Below are 20,162 nucleotides of genomic sequence, written 5' to 3' on the forward strand. Positions count from 1 at the left end.
TTATTCAGGGGAGCAGCTTCTGAGATTTAAAAATAATAGTAAAATTTAAAAGTTCTTATTTGCCATTACTTCACACTATAAACAATTTCTGCTTGCCAAGTTGGTCTCTGTTCCTAAATCCTAGCTTTTATACATCTGCATATGCTATCCCACAGCTTAACTGTTCCTCCCCCACTTCTGGAATCACAGACTCCAAAGTATTTTTTAATCATTTGCTCTCTCATTCTTTCATAAACATTAGGAGTTTCTTTCAACTAGTATATACATTCTTTTGAGGGCAGGAACCATACTTCTTTTGTAGATTGTTTAGACTTAACATTCACTTGGTGAGTGAATGATTTAATGGATAATCAAATACCTTTTGTAAGAAATGGTACTTTTAGCACTTGAATTCTCATACAAGTGGATGCAACGTAAGAAATTAAACCTTTTTGAGACCTATAAAGACTGTCAGTGTAAATATTATTACTGTTTTAGTTTATAAATATTTTTATTATACATACATTTTGAAAACCAGATTTTATTTTTAACACTTAGAAAAAACAATATTTTTACACATTTATAAAATTAGTATACAAAAATTTTACATTTCAATTAACCCTTAGTATTTTTAAAAAGATTTGAATTCTCTACCCAAAACTTAAAATATAAAAGTCACACTATATTGACCACCTAAAATTGTAAAGATCTTAATTACCTTTGCTTTTATCTTCCCAATCAGAAGTACATTTAAAAAAAATAATTTCAATTTGTCTAAAAGTCAAATGATTTAAAAATTTAGCTTAATTTAATGTTTCATTTCTATTGCTGAAAATGTGAATGTACTGTTTGATATCATAAATAAAAAAGCTTTTTTGTGTGTGTCCCGTAAACATTCCTCCCTCCTTTGTAAGTTTATTCACTTCTGTGTTCATGGGGAAGTTGCAGGAGAAGGGGACATTTCTGAGCTCTTAGACTTTCCATCTGCTTAGTGGCTCACTTTGGAAAGCTAAAGTGAGGTAATCCCTCCCTAACTAATTCTCAAAATGTTTATTCACTCATATACATATTTATATTCCTGAATTGACATATAATGTATAGTTATTATAAATCAGAGACTTTTAAAATAAATATGAGTTAAATCTCTTTTGCTGACTTTCCATTAGTAACACATCAAAAAAACCAAACTCTTACTTCAAGATCTGAAATTTAAGACTGCTTTTCCATTTCTTCAGCTCCTAATAAGCACTAAGAAGCAATCTGCATCAATTCGCCACCTACTCCTTGGCATCCCCAATTCCTCCAGCAGTTATTGCGAAGGTGGCTTCATTTTCAGGCATCTCAGGGCTAACAGAATACAAGGGAACAGAAGTTTATAAAAAGCTCTATTGCTATAAATACTGTATTCATGTCACAGGCATCATATTCCTATTAGTCTGAGTCTCCTGAGACATGTGAGTTGGTACAGCTAAATGTGGATTGCAGAATTTATCTACAAGTATTATCAACTGTCACAAACATTTATAGAATAACTTCTATATAATAACTTCTAAGGTTCTGGATGTCAAGAAAAATTACCCTAAACTTGGAAGTAGGCAACAAGGATAACTGGGTGTTCTTACAGTGCACTATCAGGCATTGTGCAGAAGACCTTTAGGGGTTTACTGATTCTAAATGGTATGTACCTCATACAGCTCAATAACAAAAAAAACAACCCAACTGAAAAATGGGCAGGAGACCTAAACAGACATTTCTCCAAAGAAGACATATAGATGGCCAATAGGCAAATGAAAAGATGCTCATCATCGCTAATTATCAAAGAAATGCAAATCAAAACTACATTGAGGTACCACCTCACAGTGGTCGAAATGTCCATCATTAAAAAGTCTACAAATAACAAATGCTGGAGGGGATTTGGAGAAAAGAGTACCCTCCTACATTGTTGGTGGGAATGTAAATTGGTACAGCCACTATGGAAAACAGTATGGAGGTTCCTTTGTTTTTTGGAGGTTCATTGAAAAACTAAAAATAGAGTTGCCATATGATCCTGTAATCCCAATCCCGGGCATATATCCAGACAAAACGATAATTCAAAAAGAGACATGCACCTATATGTTCATAGCAGCATTATTTACAATAGTCTAGACATGGAAACAACCCAATGTCTATTGACAAATGAATGTATATATGTGTGTGTATATATATGTTTATGTCATATATATATATACACACAATGGAATATTACTCACATAAAAAAATAAAATAATGCCATTTGCAGCAACATGGGTGGATTTAGAGATTATCATACTAAGCAAAGTAAATCAAAAAGAAAGACAAATACCATATCACTTATATGTGGAAACTAAAATAAAACACAAATGAACAAACATATGAAACAAAACAGACCCACAGATAGAACAGACTTGTGGCTGCCAAGGCAGGGTGGTGAAGGGAATGATTGAGAGTTTGGTATTAACAGACGCAAACTATTTTATCTAAAATGGATAAACAACAAAGTTCTTCCTCATAGCACAGGGAACTATATTCAATATCCTGTGATGGAAATGAATATGAAAAAGAATACATATATATGTATATCAGAATCACTTTTACAGCAGAAATTAATGTACACTGGAAATCACTTATACTTCAATACAATTTTTAAAAAATAATAAAATAAATAGTGTGCATCTTTCCACGACTAATATAGGGAAAAACCGTGAAAGACTTTGAAATGAACTAAAAGATTACTGAGTACCTTCAGTGGAAAAATAGGTTGCCTAACACATCCTTCCAGGTTATACAAATCTATGAGGATTCCATGGTTTTCGTTGTCTTTGAGCTATTTTACAACTCCATGAGCTGCAGAAAGCTATGAGTAATACAAATTATTCTTGTCCATAGAAATGTAAATTATGTGAAGAGGAATGCAACTGATTATTGTCCTGTGGATGCTGACCCGTTTTTATCAATTTAGAATTCATTTCAGCATTACTTATATGACTGCATCTGTGTGTTAATTTGATTTTTCCTTTGATCAAGTTATAAAATCTTACTGGTTCCTGCATGACTTACTGAGTTAAATATGATCTTTGACATTTTATATTTGTACGAGTCATGATTACAAGCTCTTTATTTTTTTTTACCCCCCACTACATGCTCTTTTAAATTTTACATTTTAATTTATTTTACAACTCTGTAGGAGTAGGATTTATTTGTAGAAAACCGACAGCAGTGCAAATTATTCTTATGATGCCAGTCTATAACAATGGAAATGAATTTCACTGTGTAGAGAAACAATAGGTTTCTCTCCAGTAGAAACGACAACTTCAAACGTTATAACTTATTGCCTGGTAGGATATTAACCAGTTTTGAATCTATTAGCAAATTTATTTCTTCATTGAATTGACCAACTACATAAATCTCTGTTCCTCAAATTATCCTTTAAATCAGTGGTTTCTTTGTTAATTGAGATGAAGAAAATCTCTAACACATGTCCATCTTACGTTGATTTACAGAAAGTAATGTTTTTTTAACTCTTTGAAAATCAGACTTTAGCAAGTACTAGACCCCACAGAATTTATAAAATTGAGACAGCCTTTACTCTCAAGATGGAGAAGGAAATGGTAATCCACTTAGTATTCCTGCCTGGAGAATCCCAAGGACAGAGGAGCCTGGCAGGCTACAGTCCATGGGGTCGCAAAGAGTTGGACATGACTGAAGTGACTTAGAATGGATGTGTGCATTACTCTCAAGAAGCCTAAAAGGTGAACTATGATATAACAAATATGCAACGTAAGCTAAGTTCCTTAAAGTCAGTATATGTTATAGAACTCTAAGGAAAGAAGAAGTTATGCAAGCTAGGTTACTCAGGAAAGGTTTCATAGATTATAAAAGACTTCATAGAGGCCTGTGAGGCAGAAATGGGGGTATTCCATTTCTAGCATGAATTAAGAATAGGGCCATTCATGTAGTGTTCTGTAAAGCAGTGTGGAGATGGGTTTTTATTCTGACTCAAGATGAGGAGCTATTGGAGGGTTTTAAACAGAGGATAGATATGACGTGACTTGGTGTTATAAAGGATCATTCTGGCGTCTATGCTTAAAATAGACTCTAGAGGGACAATGGTAACCTAACTACCTGGGACGTTGGTTTTCTCATGTGTTATTGTTGTTTAGTCCCTGTGTCCAACTCTTTTGGGAACCCATGGACTGTAGCTAGCCAGGCTTCTCTGTCCATGGGATTTCACAGACAAGAATATTGGGAGTGGGTTGCCATTTCCTTCTCCAGGGGACCTTCCCAACCCAGGGATCAAACCTGTGTCTCCTGCATTGGCAGGTGGGTTCTTTACCACTGAGCTACCAGGGAAGCCCTTCCTCATGTGTAAATGGAGATAATAATCTCCATTTGGCACAAGGCCTAGCACATAGAACCCACTCAGTAAGTGTTAGCTAACATTGCTATTGTTTTTAGCTTCATGATCTTCTCTATTAAAATGTTTTTTCTAAAGTCAAGGAGAATTCTTTGTGAGAAATCTTTAGAAATCATAAAGAAGAAAGTACAAGCTGCACAGAAAACTATTCTGACGTTTTAAGTTCTGATCTGGTTTTGCTATTTTTATTCAAATGTATGGATATTTGACATAATGAACTTCTATGATAACTTTAATTATCCTTTGTTGAATCTGCAGAACCCTAGTGTTCTCTTAGGACCGTAAAAACTGTAGGGGTTATTTGTTCCTAAAAGTTTACAAGACTTGATTAAATATACAAATGATTGAACATGTAGACGGAATTCATTCATTTGTTAATTCTACAAATAGTTATTGAGCTCTTACTAGATGCCAAGTACCATGCTAAGTGCTTGGGACATTAGTAAACCAGACTCAGTCATTGTAGTGAGGGAGATGTACATGTAATTGGCTGATTACAATTCAGGGTGAAAGATAGTTGGGAAAGTTCTAAGCACAGCAATCTGTCCCAGATATAAACCAAGAAATTTTAGTAAAAAGATGAAACAATCTTACTCTCTACTTAATTCAACAAAGTTCATTTGTAACAAATTTCTAGAGATTGCTGAAGCTCCACAAAACATAGCACTTGCATATGTATCATACTCTATGAGGACCAGTGATGAAACATGAACTGGTCTAAAAAAAACCAGACAGAGGGACTTCCCTGGTGGTGCAGTGGATAAAAATCCACCTGCCAATACAGGGGACAAGAGTTCAATCCCTGGTCTGGGGATATTCATGCCACAGAGCAACTAAGCCTGTGCACCACAACTTCTGAGCCCATGCTCTAGGGCCCATGGACTGCAACTCCTGAAGCCCGAGCGCCCTAGAGGCTGTGCTCCGCTACAAGAGAAGCCACCATAATGAGAAGCCAGAGCACCATAAGAGTAGCCCCTGCTTGCTGCAACTAGAGAAAGCCCGTGTGCAGCCATGAAGACACAGTACAGCCAAAGACAAAAAAACCACCCAGATAGATAGGGGAACTGATTATTTAATATTTAATATTTTTAATTACAATACATAATAAGTACTATGATTCATAGCTAAAACCAGATTAAGAGCTCATGTGATTTCTTTTGGCTGATTTTTTCCTCCCTAGGGTTAACAGTTATTACAAATCTTTACCTTGTTGCCCAAGACTGGCTAATCAGTCAGTCACAAATATTGTGCCTCTGTTATGTCTGAGCCACTAAGAATACAGTGGTAAGCAAGAGAATAGTGTCCCTGTCCTCAGGGTATTTACTATCTAGCGGGGATGATATACATAAATCATCACCAATGGAATGTAAGCTTCATGAAGGCAGAGTCTTATCTTTTTGTTTGGTTCACTGCTCCGTCCCCAGAATGGAGAACAGCTGAAGTGTAATACGTTTCTCTGTAAAAACCCACTAAGTTTGTAACTGTTTTCTTGTACTGTTTGATTTTATTGATTTTTTTACCATGTACATCAATTACCTTGTCAAAGTTTATTCATATATTTGCATGTGTCTATATATTATATACATGAAAGTAAAAGTTACTCAGTTGTGTCCAATTCTTTGGGACCCCATGGACTATACAGTCCATGGAATTCTCCAGGCCAGAATACTGGAGTGGGTAGCCTTTCCCTTCTCCAAGGGATCTTCCCAACCCAGGGATCGCACCCAGGTCTCCCACATTGCAGGTGGATTCTTTACCAGCTGAGCCACCAGGGAAGCCCAAGAATACTGGAGTAGGTAGCCTCTCCCTTCTCCAGCAGATCTACCCGATCCAGGAATCGAACCAGGGTCTCCTGCATTACAGGCGGATTCTTTTCCAATTGAGTTATCAGGGAAGCCCATGATATACATATATATATATAAATATATAATACATGCACGTACATATGTACATACATGTGAAGAGCTGACTCACTGGAAAAGACCCTGATACTAGGAAAGACTGAAGACAAAAAGACAAGGCAGCAGCAGAGGATGAGACGGTTAGCTAGCAATGGGCATGAATATGACTCAATGGACATGAATTTGAGCAAACTCCAGGAGATAGTGGAAGAGAGAGAAGCCTGGGGTGCTACAGTCCATGTGGTCACAAAGACTGGTACATGATTTAGCAACTGAACAACAACAGAAATATATGTACATCAACCCATATGTATATACATACATACTCATGTATGACTCCTTTTGAATTTGGACAGAAAACCCCAATGGCTTCAGTCTCCATAGGAGAAGCTGAAGGTGACAGGATTGTCCAGAACATTCCAGCACCATCTTTGCAGCAAGAGACAGGAGAGGGTTAAGATGTACTATGCAAACATTATAGGACATGACAGGTTATTGCTTTTTTAACAACAAAAACACCAGTCTCCTTCCATGCTACATACTTGCAAATCTTGAAAAATTCCATAAAAATCTTTAGTCCCAGCCCCATGCCAGGCTCTTGTTTTGCAGTTCATCTCTAAGCGGCCGAAATATTAGCTTTCTCACTCTAAAGATTGTTTTCTTATTCTCTCCGTTTATTGGCTTCAGGGGCTCAAGGAGCTCTCTCAGGTCAGAGAGGGGCAAGAGCTGGAGCTGGAGTCCCGAAGCCCAGCAACCCTACCAGCTGGGCGACAGCATCCTAGGTGTTGAAGCCCAGCTCCAACAGCACCCCCCATGCCCACCAGCCTCAGGGCTGAAACAAGCGCTCAGAACCGAGGGCTGCTCCTTCCACCTCAGCCTTTCCAGACCCAGTCAAAGGTATGTCTACTGAGGATCAGTTGCAGGAAGGGTAAAGGTCCCCTCCCCTGCTAGTCCTTCACAGATAACAAAACAGATAGGCAAAAATGGGGGCAGTCCACAGAGAAGGGTCAGCAGCAATGCTCAGGAAGGGGTGAGCAATGCCTCCTCAATTCAAATCACTTTAGGTTTACTATTGGCAAAATCTAAGCTTATAACTATTAATTAAATAAGTACTGTGAAAGAATATAAGGTGTAATATAGAGTATTAGCCTAGACTGTAAGGGTCAGGGAAATGTTCCTTGAGGAAGTGCTGTTTAAATTGAAACCTGAAAAGAAAACTAGCAGAAAGAAGAACATCCCTATAACATGCTGTACATTTCCTGCATTTACCTCACTTAAAGTGGAAATCAATTATTTCATTACCTAGCTTTACTGTGGAGAAGGCAATGGCACCCCACTCCAGTACCCTTGCCTGGAAAATCCCATGGATGGAGGAGCCTGGTAGGTTGCAGTCCATGGGGTCGCGAAGAGTCGGACACGACCGAGCGACTTCACTTTCCCTTTTCACTTCCGTGCATTGGAGAAGGAAATGGCAACCCACTCCAGTGTTCTTGCCTGGAGAATCCCAGGGACAGGGGAGCCTGGTGGGCTGCCGTCTACAGGGTCGCACAGAGTCGGACACGACTGAAGCGACTTAGCAGCAGCAGCAGCAGCAGCTTTACTAAGATTTGGAAGGTCAGGGACCAAGTCTATTTGTCAACAAAATCCCCGAATCCCTAGAACCTAGTACATATTAGGGACTCCCCAATGAATTTAATACTTTGTGAGAAGGAAATTCAAGCATGTAGGGTCTGCCCTTGGAATAATTATAGCCTCTCTGGAGAAGTAATTCTATATAACATCATATGCACAATAATCTAATTAAGAATAAAAAAATATTTACCTGTCATAAATCTTGGCAATTCTCAGCTCTCCTCTTCCTTTTCGCAAGCTTATTCTTGTTGTTGAAGCATGCGCCAGAATGTGTCCCCCAATGGGTTTTTTTGGGTCTGCTTGAAAACTGAATTAACAGAACACTTTTCAGGTTTCATCATATGAACTATATACAAGAATACCTGCGATTACAAGGCAACTTTTCTATGGAGAATGGCAAGGGATAAATAAGAAATAAGAAATACCCAACCCTTCTGCATGATGCTCTGATGTAAATGAGAGCAGATTGAGAACCTCTTTCTTGCTCATTAACTGTACATTGGAAACCTTCAATGTTGTACGGTTCTGAATTTGAGAAGAGTCTCAGAAATATATTTATTGCTGATGTCTAAAGTTTATTCTAAAATAGGATACAGGAAAGATAAGCTCTTACTATGATCATATGGATTCCAAAATAAATTATGATTACAAGATTATTACAAATACTGACACTCTTGAGAGATAGATATACTTACTAGGGGATGAACACTCATTTCCAAAGAGAGATGATTTTGAATGAACAAAATGGGAAATAAATGATACAATCTGCAAAAGTGCTAAGAAATCAAAATAGAAAGATAACATGGGGAGAAAATGTCCTAAAAATAACTCATAATGTAAGAGGTTATACTTATTTAAAACAAAGTACAACACAGCACAGTAAACAGCCTTAGCTCTAGAGAATATCAAACCAATTCAAATTTTATTTGTTCCATCAAAGTGTTCAGGATTCTGTGTAGAATTTCATGGGGAATTTATGGCTCTTGACTTTTCTTGTAAGTTACCAACACTTTAATAATTTAATAAAAGATATAAACTCTTCCCCTGAAAAATGCACAAATGTACACATACGAAAATTTTCATGTAAGTTTAGGAGATTCATAGCTCCTTCCTGCTCTGGTGTGGACAGGCATTAACAATAATGGTAACAACCAAGATTTATTGAGTCCTCACTCTGTGGCAGACACTCTTTTAGCTCATCTAATTATTTCCCTTTGCTGGGATTCCATATTTAGTAAATAATTTTGGATTAAAATTTGGATTCTGCCTACAGAACCCAAGGTCTGTAGGTCTGCCCACAAAGAGAGAATATCCTGGTCATAAGAACCTCAAATGAAGTTACATTTTTCTTTATCAGTAAACTGGCCCTCTGATCTTTCACTGAGTCTCATAAATTTGATTAATGTGAGCCTGCCCCTAAGAAATGGATTTGTTCTCAGTGGATGACCAAATCAATCCTCTGTAAGGGTAAGGGCCCTGAACTCTGGTCAACTCAACAGGGTGATGGACACATCCTTCCAAAGCCTATCAAATGACAGCATGCTAACCTTTCCCCTGGCATATACAGCTTTAATGTTCTATGTGGCATAAGAGATTTAGAGTTAGACCTGAGTTCAAATTTTGGCTTACCAGCCAGCCATATGACCTCAGGAAACTTGTTATTCATTCTCAATGTCTGTTTCTTGATTTTAAATGGAGAATAATAACTGTACATAACTGGTACAGTACTTCTAAGAATAAAATGAAATAGTTTAGATAAGGCAGTAACCCAGTAACTGAAATTATTATCTGCTTTCCTAATCCTGACTCACTATCTATGTTACCTTGGGCTAATTATTTACCTTTATGAATCTGTTTCTTTAACTGTAAAATGGGAACCAAAAAAGCCTCTTACTTTTTAGGGCGGTTGTGAAGATTCAAGACGTATTTCATACAACTCATGAGGAGCCTACTACATGCCAGGAACAGCGCCAGATCATTTACAAAGCATTAGCTTTGCCCTTCCAGTAATCTCGGCACACAAAAAACATCCAATAAATGGGAACTATTATTATTTAACTAAATGATTCCATTAAAAGAGTCACTCTTTCAGTGACATGTAAATCAAGAAATTTTTCTTCAAGCCTATTTGAACTTCTTGAGTGTTCTAGCAATTACAAACATGTCTTGAGGTAAAGTGCAAGAAGGTATAATACCATTCCACATTCATTTAGAGGGCTTTAATTTACTTTTATTTCTGACCAAGTGAAAACAGCTTCAGAAAGCCACCCACATCCTTCCTTTAGCCTGTTCTCTTATTTCCCCTTCTTCTATATTATCTTTTCTTCTTTTCTCCCTTTCTCAGGGGATGGGGGACTATGATGAGAAGAAGGAAGAGACAGGGGTAGATGTTAGGAATAGAGAGGCCAAGAAAAATTGTTTCATTTATCCTGCTCTGGTTGAACAGGATACAGCAAGTTATATCGTTGATGCCAAGACAAAGAATCTCCTGATCTTTCAACTTCAAATCAGGGTGCAGGGAGCATAAGATGATGGTGATGGTAGGGCAGGTGGTATTTTTCTGGGATGAAATAGGAAAAACAGCACAGTGAGGCTAAAAGAGCATCAGCATTGCAGTTACATAGTGAATAGTGAAGTCACTCAGTTGTGTCCGACTCTTGGCAACCCCATGGGCTATAGCCCACCAAACTCCTCCGTCCATGGGATTCTCCAGGCAAGAATCCTGGAGTGGGTTGCCATTTCCTTCTCCAGGGGATCTTCCCGACCCAGGGATCGAACCCAGGTCTCCCACATTGCAGGCAGATGCTTTAACCTCTGAGCCACCAGGGGATACCTAGGTTTAAATTCTGGCTCCTGCTTTTTAACTGTGTGATCAATCAAGTAGGCACTCTAAGCCTCGGTTTCCTCTATAAATTAGGAATAACAACAGTGTCTACCTCAAATACTGGCTGGAGTGGAGACCTTGAGGGGTCCAGGCAAGGGCAAACGTGGGAGAAAACTGGTACTCCTGGTACTTTTGACTTGCTAAGGGGCAAGCTTAAAGATGGAATTTTGTAGGAGTCCATTGAGAGACTGAGTGAACATGTCGAAAAGTGAAGAGGATGTTTTGAGATTAGAGGAAGATAAAGAGAGAAGAGTACTGCCAAAAGAGTGGAATTTTGGCAAAAAAAAAAAAAAAAGACGGCTTCAAAAAATACAGTATGTGTAAGAAGTTTTGCTAAATAACCCCACCCACTATTTCCTCTCAAACTATGCAGAAAAATCTACACATTTTTAAAAAGTTTGAAGACAGAATTCTGGGTTTTGGGTGGTGAGATGGGGAGAAATGTGGCAATATTCTGAGACTGGCTTCATAGAGAAGGGAAGTCTAGGAGGTGAGCTAGGGCTTCCTTGGTAGCTCAGCTAGTAAAGAATCTACCTATAATGCAGGAGACCCCGATTCAATTCCTGGGTCGGGAAGATCCCTTGGAGAAGGGATAGGCTATCCACTCCAGTATTCTTGGGCTTCCCTGGTGGCTCAGACAGTAAAGATTCCGTCTGCAGTGCGGGCGACCTGGGTTTGATCCCTGGGTTGGGAAGATCCCCTGGGGGACAGCATGGCAACCCACTCCAGTATTCTTGCCTGGAGAACCCCCATGGACAGAGGAGCCTGGTGGGCCACAGTCCACGGGGTCGCAAAGAGTTGGACATGACTGAGGGACTAAGCACAGCACAGTAGGCGAGCTTTGAAGGGGTGATATGAGAATTACATGAGATGATAAGTGAAAGCATTTGGCACATGGTAAGCAACCAAGAAATATAAGCGCTCTTAATTTCAAATAATTTAAATGTTCCACAAGGTCAGCATGCTAGTGATCTTGGCTTAATGTTTTTTCTCTACCATATTGCCTCTTCAGTTCAGTTCATTTCAGTCCCTCAGTCGTGTCCGACTCCTTGTGACCCCATGAACCACAGCACACTAGGCTTCTCTGTCTATCACCAACTCCCGGAGTCCACCCAAACCCATGTTCATTGAGTCAGTGATGCCATCCAACCATCTCATCCTCTGTCATCCCCTTCTCCTTCTGCCCTCAATAATTTATACTAATGATGGAGAATCAGTAAGTGACATCCTTAAAGAGTAAACTGCACATTTACAGGACTAAAAACATTCTAAGATGACTTTTTGTTTTAGGGAAACAAATACACAAATGAAGTAGGGGACATCAAGGTCTTATTTGTTGCTTATCTGATTATTTGCTGTGGTATGGAGCTTCACAGGCTGATACTTTGACTATTTCCAGGCCTTTATCAACTGGATCATTCTAGTCCTAAAATCTGTATCTGTGAGCCTTATCTAGGAATTACTGCTCTGCTGTATCATATGGCAGCTCCTCGCCTCTATAATTTTGTTCCTTTTTAATACGATGTGCCATTGAGTAGTATAATGCATGGGATATAAGCCTCAATTATTGTCAGTGTACTTGGCGACTCATACCAATTACAGTGATATTTCTCTGACAGGCTCCAGGAGAGCTGCAGCTTGGAGTTCCTTAATACTGAGAAACAAAGATATTTTCTTTATGGAAAGTATTCTAATAGCATTTGGAATTCTTTAGTTTAAAATTTCTTTTTTAATTTAGTTGTGGCAATTTATGTGCTTTACAGGACATGCATTTAATTTATATTGTCATAATATTAATACATTTTAGAATATACTAATTACAGTGAAACTTGTTTCTGTATAACCTGGCTAGGTGGAGGAGATGCTATTTCAAAACAGATTCACCAAGCAAAAATACGAGCCTTTGTTACTTTCTTTGGCTCTTTACCTAGCTTCCTTCATTACAAATCTCCTCTGCTCTCTGACTCTTCAATTATCTTCTTTCTGTCACCTCTTTATTTTTCTCTTACTGGAGTCAATTCAAAATGATTTGATTCTCTTTGAAACTTTTTACAAATATAAGAAAAAGAATCCTATCTGACCTAATTTCCACAGACTTCTTTTGCCTTCTAACTCTAGATCGACAGTTTTGGCCTCTTCAATGTTCCCTCCCGACACCTGAAGAAAGAACATTGCTCTTTTAACTTGTACTGTTTTATTTGAATGCAACCCACTTCCTCCCTCTGAGCCAATGAGTCATTTTCTCTTTTTAAAGTGAGCCTTAAAAATCTTCCATTTCTCTTCAGCTTAAAATTATTCTTTTTGTGAAGTACTTCATGTCCTGTGTATGAAAGACACCACATAAAACAGAGATTGCCCTAACCATTCAAGGACTACAGACTTTGCATGACATATCAAGACTTTAAAATTTAAATTAAATGGACATCATGTATTTTGTTTTTCCCTAATGGAGGCAAGGCAGATAGTCTCGTTTGTTCACTAGTGAATTCCCAGAATCTTGTTACATAGTATATTTTCAATAAATATATATTGAATGAATAAATAATTTCTCTCTCCCCAGTCATTTTAACATGCTTGGACTTTCCTGGCGGTCCAGCGGTTAGGACTCCACACATCCACTGCAGGGGGCTCAGGTTCAGTCCCTTGTTAGGGCGCCAAGACCCCACATGCCTCAAGGTGAGGCCAAAAAGAATGACCAAACCAAAAAAAAAACCATGTGCTTAAAACCTTTCATGTAGTTAAAACTTTTCACATTGGAATCTCTTGTAATTAAGTAGAAAATAAAAATGGTACTGAAAAGTGAGAGCTATATCAAACTGCAGAAGATGCAGCAATAATCTTAGGATGAGTTCAGAAAATGCCTAAAGAGAGATACATTCATTTCAGAACAATGTTCAGAATTTACAATATTATATCAAATATCTTCTTATATATATCAATGATTGATTTATCTGCTAACAAATGACATACTGACTCAGTTTTAAAGTAACAGAACTTTGTACTGCAGCCATCACAGTAATAACTGATTTAAACAGAATCTCCAATAGGGACTTCTCTGGTGGTCCAGTGGCTAGGACTCTGTGCTCTTAACTCAGGGAGCCTGGGTTTGATCTCTGATTAAGGAACCAGATCCCATATGTTCCAACTAAGAGCTCACACGCCCAGTGAAGATGGAAGATCCTCTGTGCCTCAACTAAGAGCCAGTGCAGCCAATAAATCAATAAATAATTAAAAACAAAAGAATCTCCAATAGATGCTAAAATCAATGGGTGCAAAACATGATACTTACATAATCTCAAAGTATCACCCCAGAAATTACTTATTAATTACCAAGGGGAAAAGGTTTTTTACAATGGAGAAATCTGGTGAACACCATCTTAATCACATGATCAAACTTAACATCAGTAATAATGGGACAAACTGAAAGGGTGACGCCTCTTGATATGATATATGGAAAAGTGATATATAACATCACTTATATAGTTTTCCTGTCAAATGTGTTTAACGTTTTAAATAATGAGAAAAAAATAAACTCCACATTGAGAGACATTCTGAGAAACAATTGGCCTGTGCTCTTCAAAAATGTCACATGCTCCCAATGCAGGCAGCATGCACTTGATGACCCTGTGTGCCGCATGGTGCGACAAAAACATCAATGTCACAAAAAACAAAGGTTGAGGAGCTGTTCTGATAAATGGAAACTAAAGAGACATGACAAGTACATGGAATGCATGTTCCTTCAAACTACAAAGGCTATTATTGGAACAACTGGAGACACTTGAATATAACTGTATATTAGACAACTAGTACACCAGTATTAAATTAGCACCCTGACTGTGCTAATTATGTTGTAGTTATGTACAGGAATGTTCTTCTTCTTAGAAGAGATATGCTGAAATTTAAGAAGTGAGGTGTCATGATGTCTGCAAATAATTCTCAATAATTCAGGGAAAAAAACTCTCAAAGGTTTCACAGAACATATACATACATATATAAGCCTGTGTATGTATGCAGTATATATAGAGATTTTACATACACATGCACACACACAAACACATATGTTAACAACTGATGAACCTAGGCAAATGATATTACTTGTGTATTTATTGTGCTAGTCTTGCAACTTTTCTCTGGCTAAAAATTATTATAAATAAAAAGCCATTGAAAAGATCTTTAAAAAAGCAATATATAGATTCAGGGTTATTTGGATTGCTTATCCAGATACATACTGCTCAAAAGTTTTGATGGTGGCAACTAACCTTTCTTAGAATTCTCTGTTTCACTAGACTACTTTCACTCTCCTTATCTTTCTATTCACTGCCATCTTTCAAGAAGAGGCATCAATATGTAAGTTATGTGCACAATACGTCAACAAAAAATGAATATTTCTAACATGGACTAGCATGGACTGAAATTCTGTTTCCTCAAATAGGAGACTTCTCTCCTAGGATCTCTTACAAATATACCCCATGTATATCCTGTAGAGAGCCTGCTTTTCTGTTTTCAGGCTAATAGCTTATCGGTGCAACAAAAACCATTCATGTATTTTTGGTGAGAGAAGTCTCCACATCACTTCCTGCACATAATAAATGTCACCTCCCCCCCCTGTAAGAAACCATTCATGTATCTTATATATAAGTTTTTATTTCCAAGATTTTTTTTATTGTTCTCCAATATCCTTTTAATCTTAGACAAAAAAGAACCCCAAATATCTCTGAAAATAGTTAAAATATTGCTTTGTTTTACAAAGAACTAGAGACAAATAGATCTGGATAACAAATAAGTGATATTTGCAATTATGAAGTAATATGCACTGTGTAAAACATGATTTGTGACAGATTTGTGCCCATATCAAGACTGATAATTTTGGAATTATTTCCTATTCTACACTCTAAACCCTTTTTTTTTCCACTTTAACGCTTCTGATATTAACTTTTGTGAAATACAAAAGCAGAATATTGGGGCTTACGTCATAGTTGCTCCTGGGTCAGCAGTCATTTGATTGGTCACAAACACAGCTACATTATATTCTGCATCAAGAAATAAAATTAAGAAACTAAGAGAATGGCAATATAAATATTAAAAGTTTATTGCTTAGATTTCAGAGTTTAGAAACACTGTGCCATGAATTTCTTTGATAAACAAGATTACATTCCTGTTTTTTCACTGTTAACACAAAGTTATTGTTATATTATTTAGGTACCTTATTGTTTTAGAATCAGTATTTCTGGTTTTAAAAAAGTGTTGTATCCCCATGAAGGAAATTTTATCTTTTAAAAAACAGATTGTCTCCTGACATTATTCTGAGCTTCTCTGCAAAGCTTATTCAGCAAATAGTCAGAGATGCTATTCTAATATCACCGTTTATTTTAAACATCTACCTTCTGAGATTTTTTGGAGTCGGGACAACATCTGGGCCAGTTTTTGCTGCCGTTCAGCCAACTCCCCACGACCACTGAAATCCACTCGGAAAAGTGCCATTATTGAATCAATGATCTGTGCAAAATTAATGTAAAAATAAATAATGCATTTGGAAATGGAAGCTAATATGAACTAAAATCAACAGAAGAAAGGTAATATGCTAAATAGCTGCAGATTGAACAGTATTTAAAAGCTTGTACCAGTAGCTTAAAAATGCCAGCTTCTTCATGGAACTTTGCTGCTACATAATCAAGTAGCTCCATCTGATGTTCACCTGATGGGAAATGCAGTGGGAAAATGTTATAAAAGCTATAAGAAGCGGAGACTAAGATCATGTATGTCCTTGAAACTCAGCAAAAGAGAACCCCTGAAGGATTTCTTAATTATTACTTTATTAAATATGGTAGCATGCATACCAAATGATACCTTATCCAAAAGAATGTTACTCTCCATTTCAAAGACAAAGAATAAGAAATAATTTGAGAGCATTTCAATGTCTAAGGACTTAGATAATAAAATCTGTGGACTGACTAAATCAATCTGGAGAAAAGTAAAATAGAAAGAGAAAAGAATAATGTTAAAATAAAGTATCGTTCAAATAATACATCAATGCTGCCAATCTTAAAACAGCCTAAGCATCCAATTGCATGGGGTTCTTACTAGTATATGCACGTGCATAAAGTACATTGTCCAGAACTGCATTATGGTCTACATTGAAGCGATCAGCAATGTCCCGAAGGCGATCTGGACGGCTGGAGTATGCCAGATTAAGGATCCAATAAATCAATTCCAAAAAGTTTAGACAACAACTACAAACAATAATGCTCTAAGTAAATGAGAGGCAAAACGCTCTACCTGCATAGGTATTCTGAGGATGCTAATAATCACCTAAAATCTATATCAGACTTTATTTTTCCTAAGTGCCTTAATTAGGTAGTAATAACAGTGATAGAAATAATGAGACAGTAATGAATTTAATATTAAATTATCTAATCTAAACAACAACCTTGGAAGTGAGTTATTATGGCCTATATTACATTTTACAAATGAGGACATTGACAGAGATTAGGCAAATGACTCAGAGGTAAGCAGCAAATCAGTTATAAGAGAAAAACTAGAAATTAAGATTTGTGAACCTCTTTTGTTCTCAGTTCTATAAAAATAGATCTCTTCTATGAAGATAATATCACTGAATTATAATTCAAGTCACTTCAAAGTGAATTAATTCACTCATGTTCCTCACTTGTTCAACACGCAACAGTTTAATATACCACTAATCACATGTTGCCAATAAATGATAAATTTGACTACATGAACCAAAGGATCAAAAAAGTCACTTTAAGGGTGCATACAGAAAGGAATTATCATATAGTTTTTCATTTATTTTGGGTTTAAAATCCACTTTCTTCTAAAGGAGTTGTAATAGCATTCTGAAATTAGTAAATTCATAGAGGGGACAAATTCGGCGTACCTGGAAAGGTATTCTGGAAGATGTTAATATTCACTTATATCTATCTAGACTATAAAGAGTATTAATAAACATCTTTTTAGGTCTTTGGTGATCCCAATATTTTCTAAAATGACATAAGATAAAATGCATGTCCATGGACTCATTTCACTTTGTTTACAGTATCTGTGTTAATACTGATCATACTATGCTGTGCTGTACTTAGTCACTCAGTCATGTCTGACTCTTTGTAACTCCATGGACTGCAGCCTGCCAGCCTCCTCTGTTCATGGGGATTCTCCAGGCAAGAATACTGGAGTGGGTTGCCATGCCCTCCTCCAGGGGATCTTCCCAACTCGGGGATCAAACCCAGGTCTCCCGCATTACACACAGTTTCTTTACCGTCTGAGCCACTAGGGAAGCCCAAAAATACTGAAGTGGGCAGCTTATCCCTTCTCCAGGGGACCTTCCCTACCCAGAGATCGAACTGTGGTCTCCTGCATTGTAGGTAGATTCTTTACCAGGTGAGCTACCAGGGAAGTATAAACCAGGGACCATTTATAACCGTATTTGTTGACACTTGGAACTAGTCCAGTAAACGTTGAACTGTCTTTAGCATTTCCCAGTCATGCTGCTGCTGCTGCTAAGTTGTTTCAGTTGTGTCCAACTCTGTGTGACCCCATAGACGGCAGCCCACCACGCTCCCCTGTCCCTGGGATTCTCCAGGCAAGAACACTGGAGTGGGTTGCCATTTCCTTCTATGCATGAAAGTGAAAAGTGAAAGTGAAGTCGCTCAGTTGTGTCCGACCCTCAGTGACCCCATGGACTGTAGCCTTCCAGGCTCCTCCATCCATGGGATTTTCCAGACAAGAGTACTGGAGTTGGGTGCCATTGCCTTCTCCATCCCAGTCATCCTACAGCACTATATATGTTTTCTTCAGAGCTACAGTGACAGCCACTAAAATCTTCTACTGCTGCTGAGTATACTCAGATGTTACTGGCAGACAAGTCAAAGAAGACAAGGAATTGAAAGAGATAAAAAAATTTTTTTTCACTATGTCAGTTTTTATAAAACCAGGTGACTATATAATCAGGAATGTAAAGTTGGGCTTACACTAAAAGGAAGTTCAAGCCAATTTACAAATGTTTTTTAGCAGATCAGCATATGGAATTATCAGCATATTAACCAATTACCAGTACAAGGCACTATGGAGGATTTAAGGAGTCATAAGATAATTTATGCCATAAGTAAGTGTAAAATATAATTATGTAGGCAAAATATAAGCACATAAAAAGAAAAATATCAAGATAGAGCAGTATACATGTAAGAGACACTGAAAGAATGAGAACATTTCACTTGGGCCCTTGCACATCCTTGTTCCCCTGCATTCCCTCTTACACATGGCTCTTAGTTGTTTCTACCATTCTGGATAAAATCCAAATTGCCAAATAGTGGCAGATATTCTTCAAGAACAATTCCTCCCTCTCAAAGAACCATATTTAATCAACTATTTCTGAAACTAGCTGAACTCCAGCTGAGCAATTCTTGCTTCAGTCCTATTGTTAAAAGCAATATCTTCTGAGCCTGACAGCTCCTCAAACTATCATTTCTTCGTCTATTTATTGGTTAATTACACACTACGTCAATTCCTTACTGTTTATTTGCAATAAGTTTCCATCATCTTTCTTTACTGCAAATGGTCTCTTGGACTCCTAATTGCAAATCTCAGTGATCTTTCTCAGTTTACACCCTCTCTCTGTATGGAACCCCTTTTCTTGTTTCAAAAAAATATTTTTTTGGCTTCGTGGTGTCTTAGTTGTGGCAGGCAGGTTCTTTCGTTGTGGCGAGGGCTTAGTTGCCCAGGACATGTGGGATCTTAGTTCTCTGACCAGGGATGGAGCCCACATCCTCTGCCTTGAAAGGCAGATTCTTAACCACTGGACCACTGGGGAAGTCCCAATCCTTTTTTGAAACTTTCCTTATGTTTGGCATCCACCACCAGATTACTTCGTCTATCCCCTCTTTCTAGACATAGGTATGCCCCAAAGTTATGCTCTCCATTCTCTTTCTGTAAACTCTCTTGCTTTTCTCTGGCCATTCCATCCATATCAAGCTGAGTCCAACATTTTCAACTGCCATATGAATGTCTTTCTGTACCTCATATTCAACATATTAAAATGAAACATCATTTTTTCCTTTGAAACATGAGCTTCTGAATTCTGTCATCATTACTCTGAGTGTGTAGACAAACCTATGAATGGTTTCCCAAACCTCTCTCCCTTTGTCGATCAAGTACAGTCATCAAATCTCATTATTTGCCTAGAATACTGCAAAAGTATCCAATTTACACCCATCATCCAGCTTTAAGGCCCTTCATGTCTAAGAGCCACATTTCCAGCCTTGCATTCTGAAATAACTTGATACTTCAACAAAACTGCAATTCTTTTTGTTACCCAAATAGGTTC

General features: G+C 37.6%; 1 protein-coding gene across 1 annotated transcript in view; it reads right to left on the minus strand.

The window, feature by feature from the left end:
• Positions 1–1,256: 1,256 nt before the first annotated feature.
• DMC1 (DNA meiotic recombinase 1) overlaps positions 1,257–20,162 on the minus strand; it is a 32,686-nt gene continuing 13,780 nt past the window's right edge. Inside the window, exons 8-13 of the mRNA XM_052640925.1 lie at positions 16,910–17,001; positions 16,450–16,523; positions 16,210–16,324; positions 15,798–15,858; positions 8,135–8,251; positions 1,257–1,326 (exon numbers count right to left, since the gene is read on the minus strand). Of these exons, the coding sequence (XP_052496885.1) occupies positions 1,257–1,326; positions 8,135–8,251; positions 15,798–15,858; positions 16,210–16,324; positions 16,450–16,523; positions 16,910–17,001 (529 nt within the window). The remainder of the gene's footprint in view (positions 1,327–8,134; positions 8,252–15,797; positions 15,859–16,209; positions 16,325–16,449; positions 16,524–16,909; positions 17,002–20,162) is intronic.

Source organism: Budorcas taxicolor, chromosome 5 (assembly GCF_023091745.1).
Source record: "Budorcas taxicolor isolate Tak-1 chromosome 5, Takin1.1, whole genome shotgun sequence".
Classification (NCBI taxonomy): domain Eukaryota; kingdom Metazoa; phylum Chordata; class Mammalia; order Artiodactyla; family Bovidae; genus Budorcas; species Budorcas taxicolor.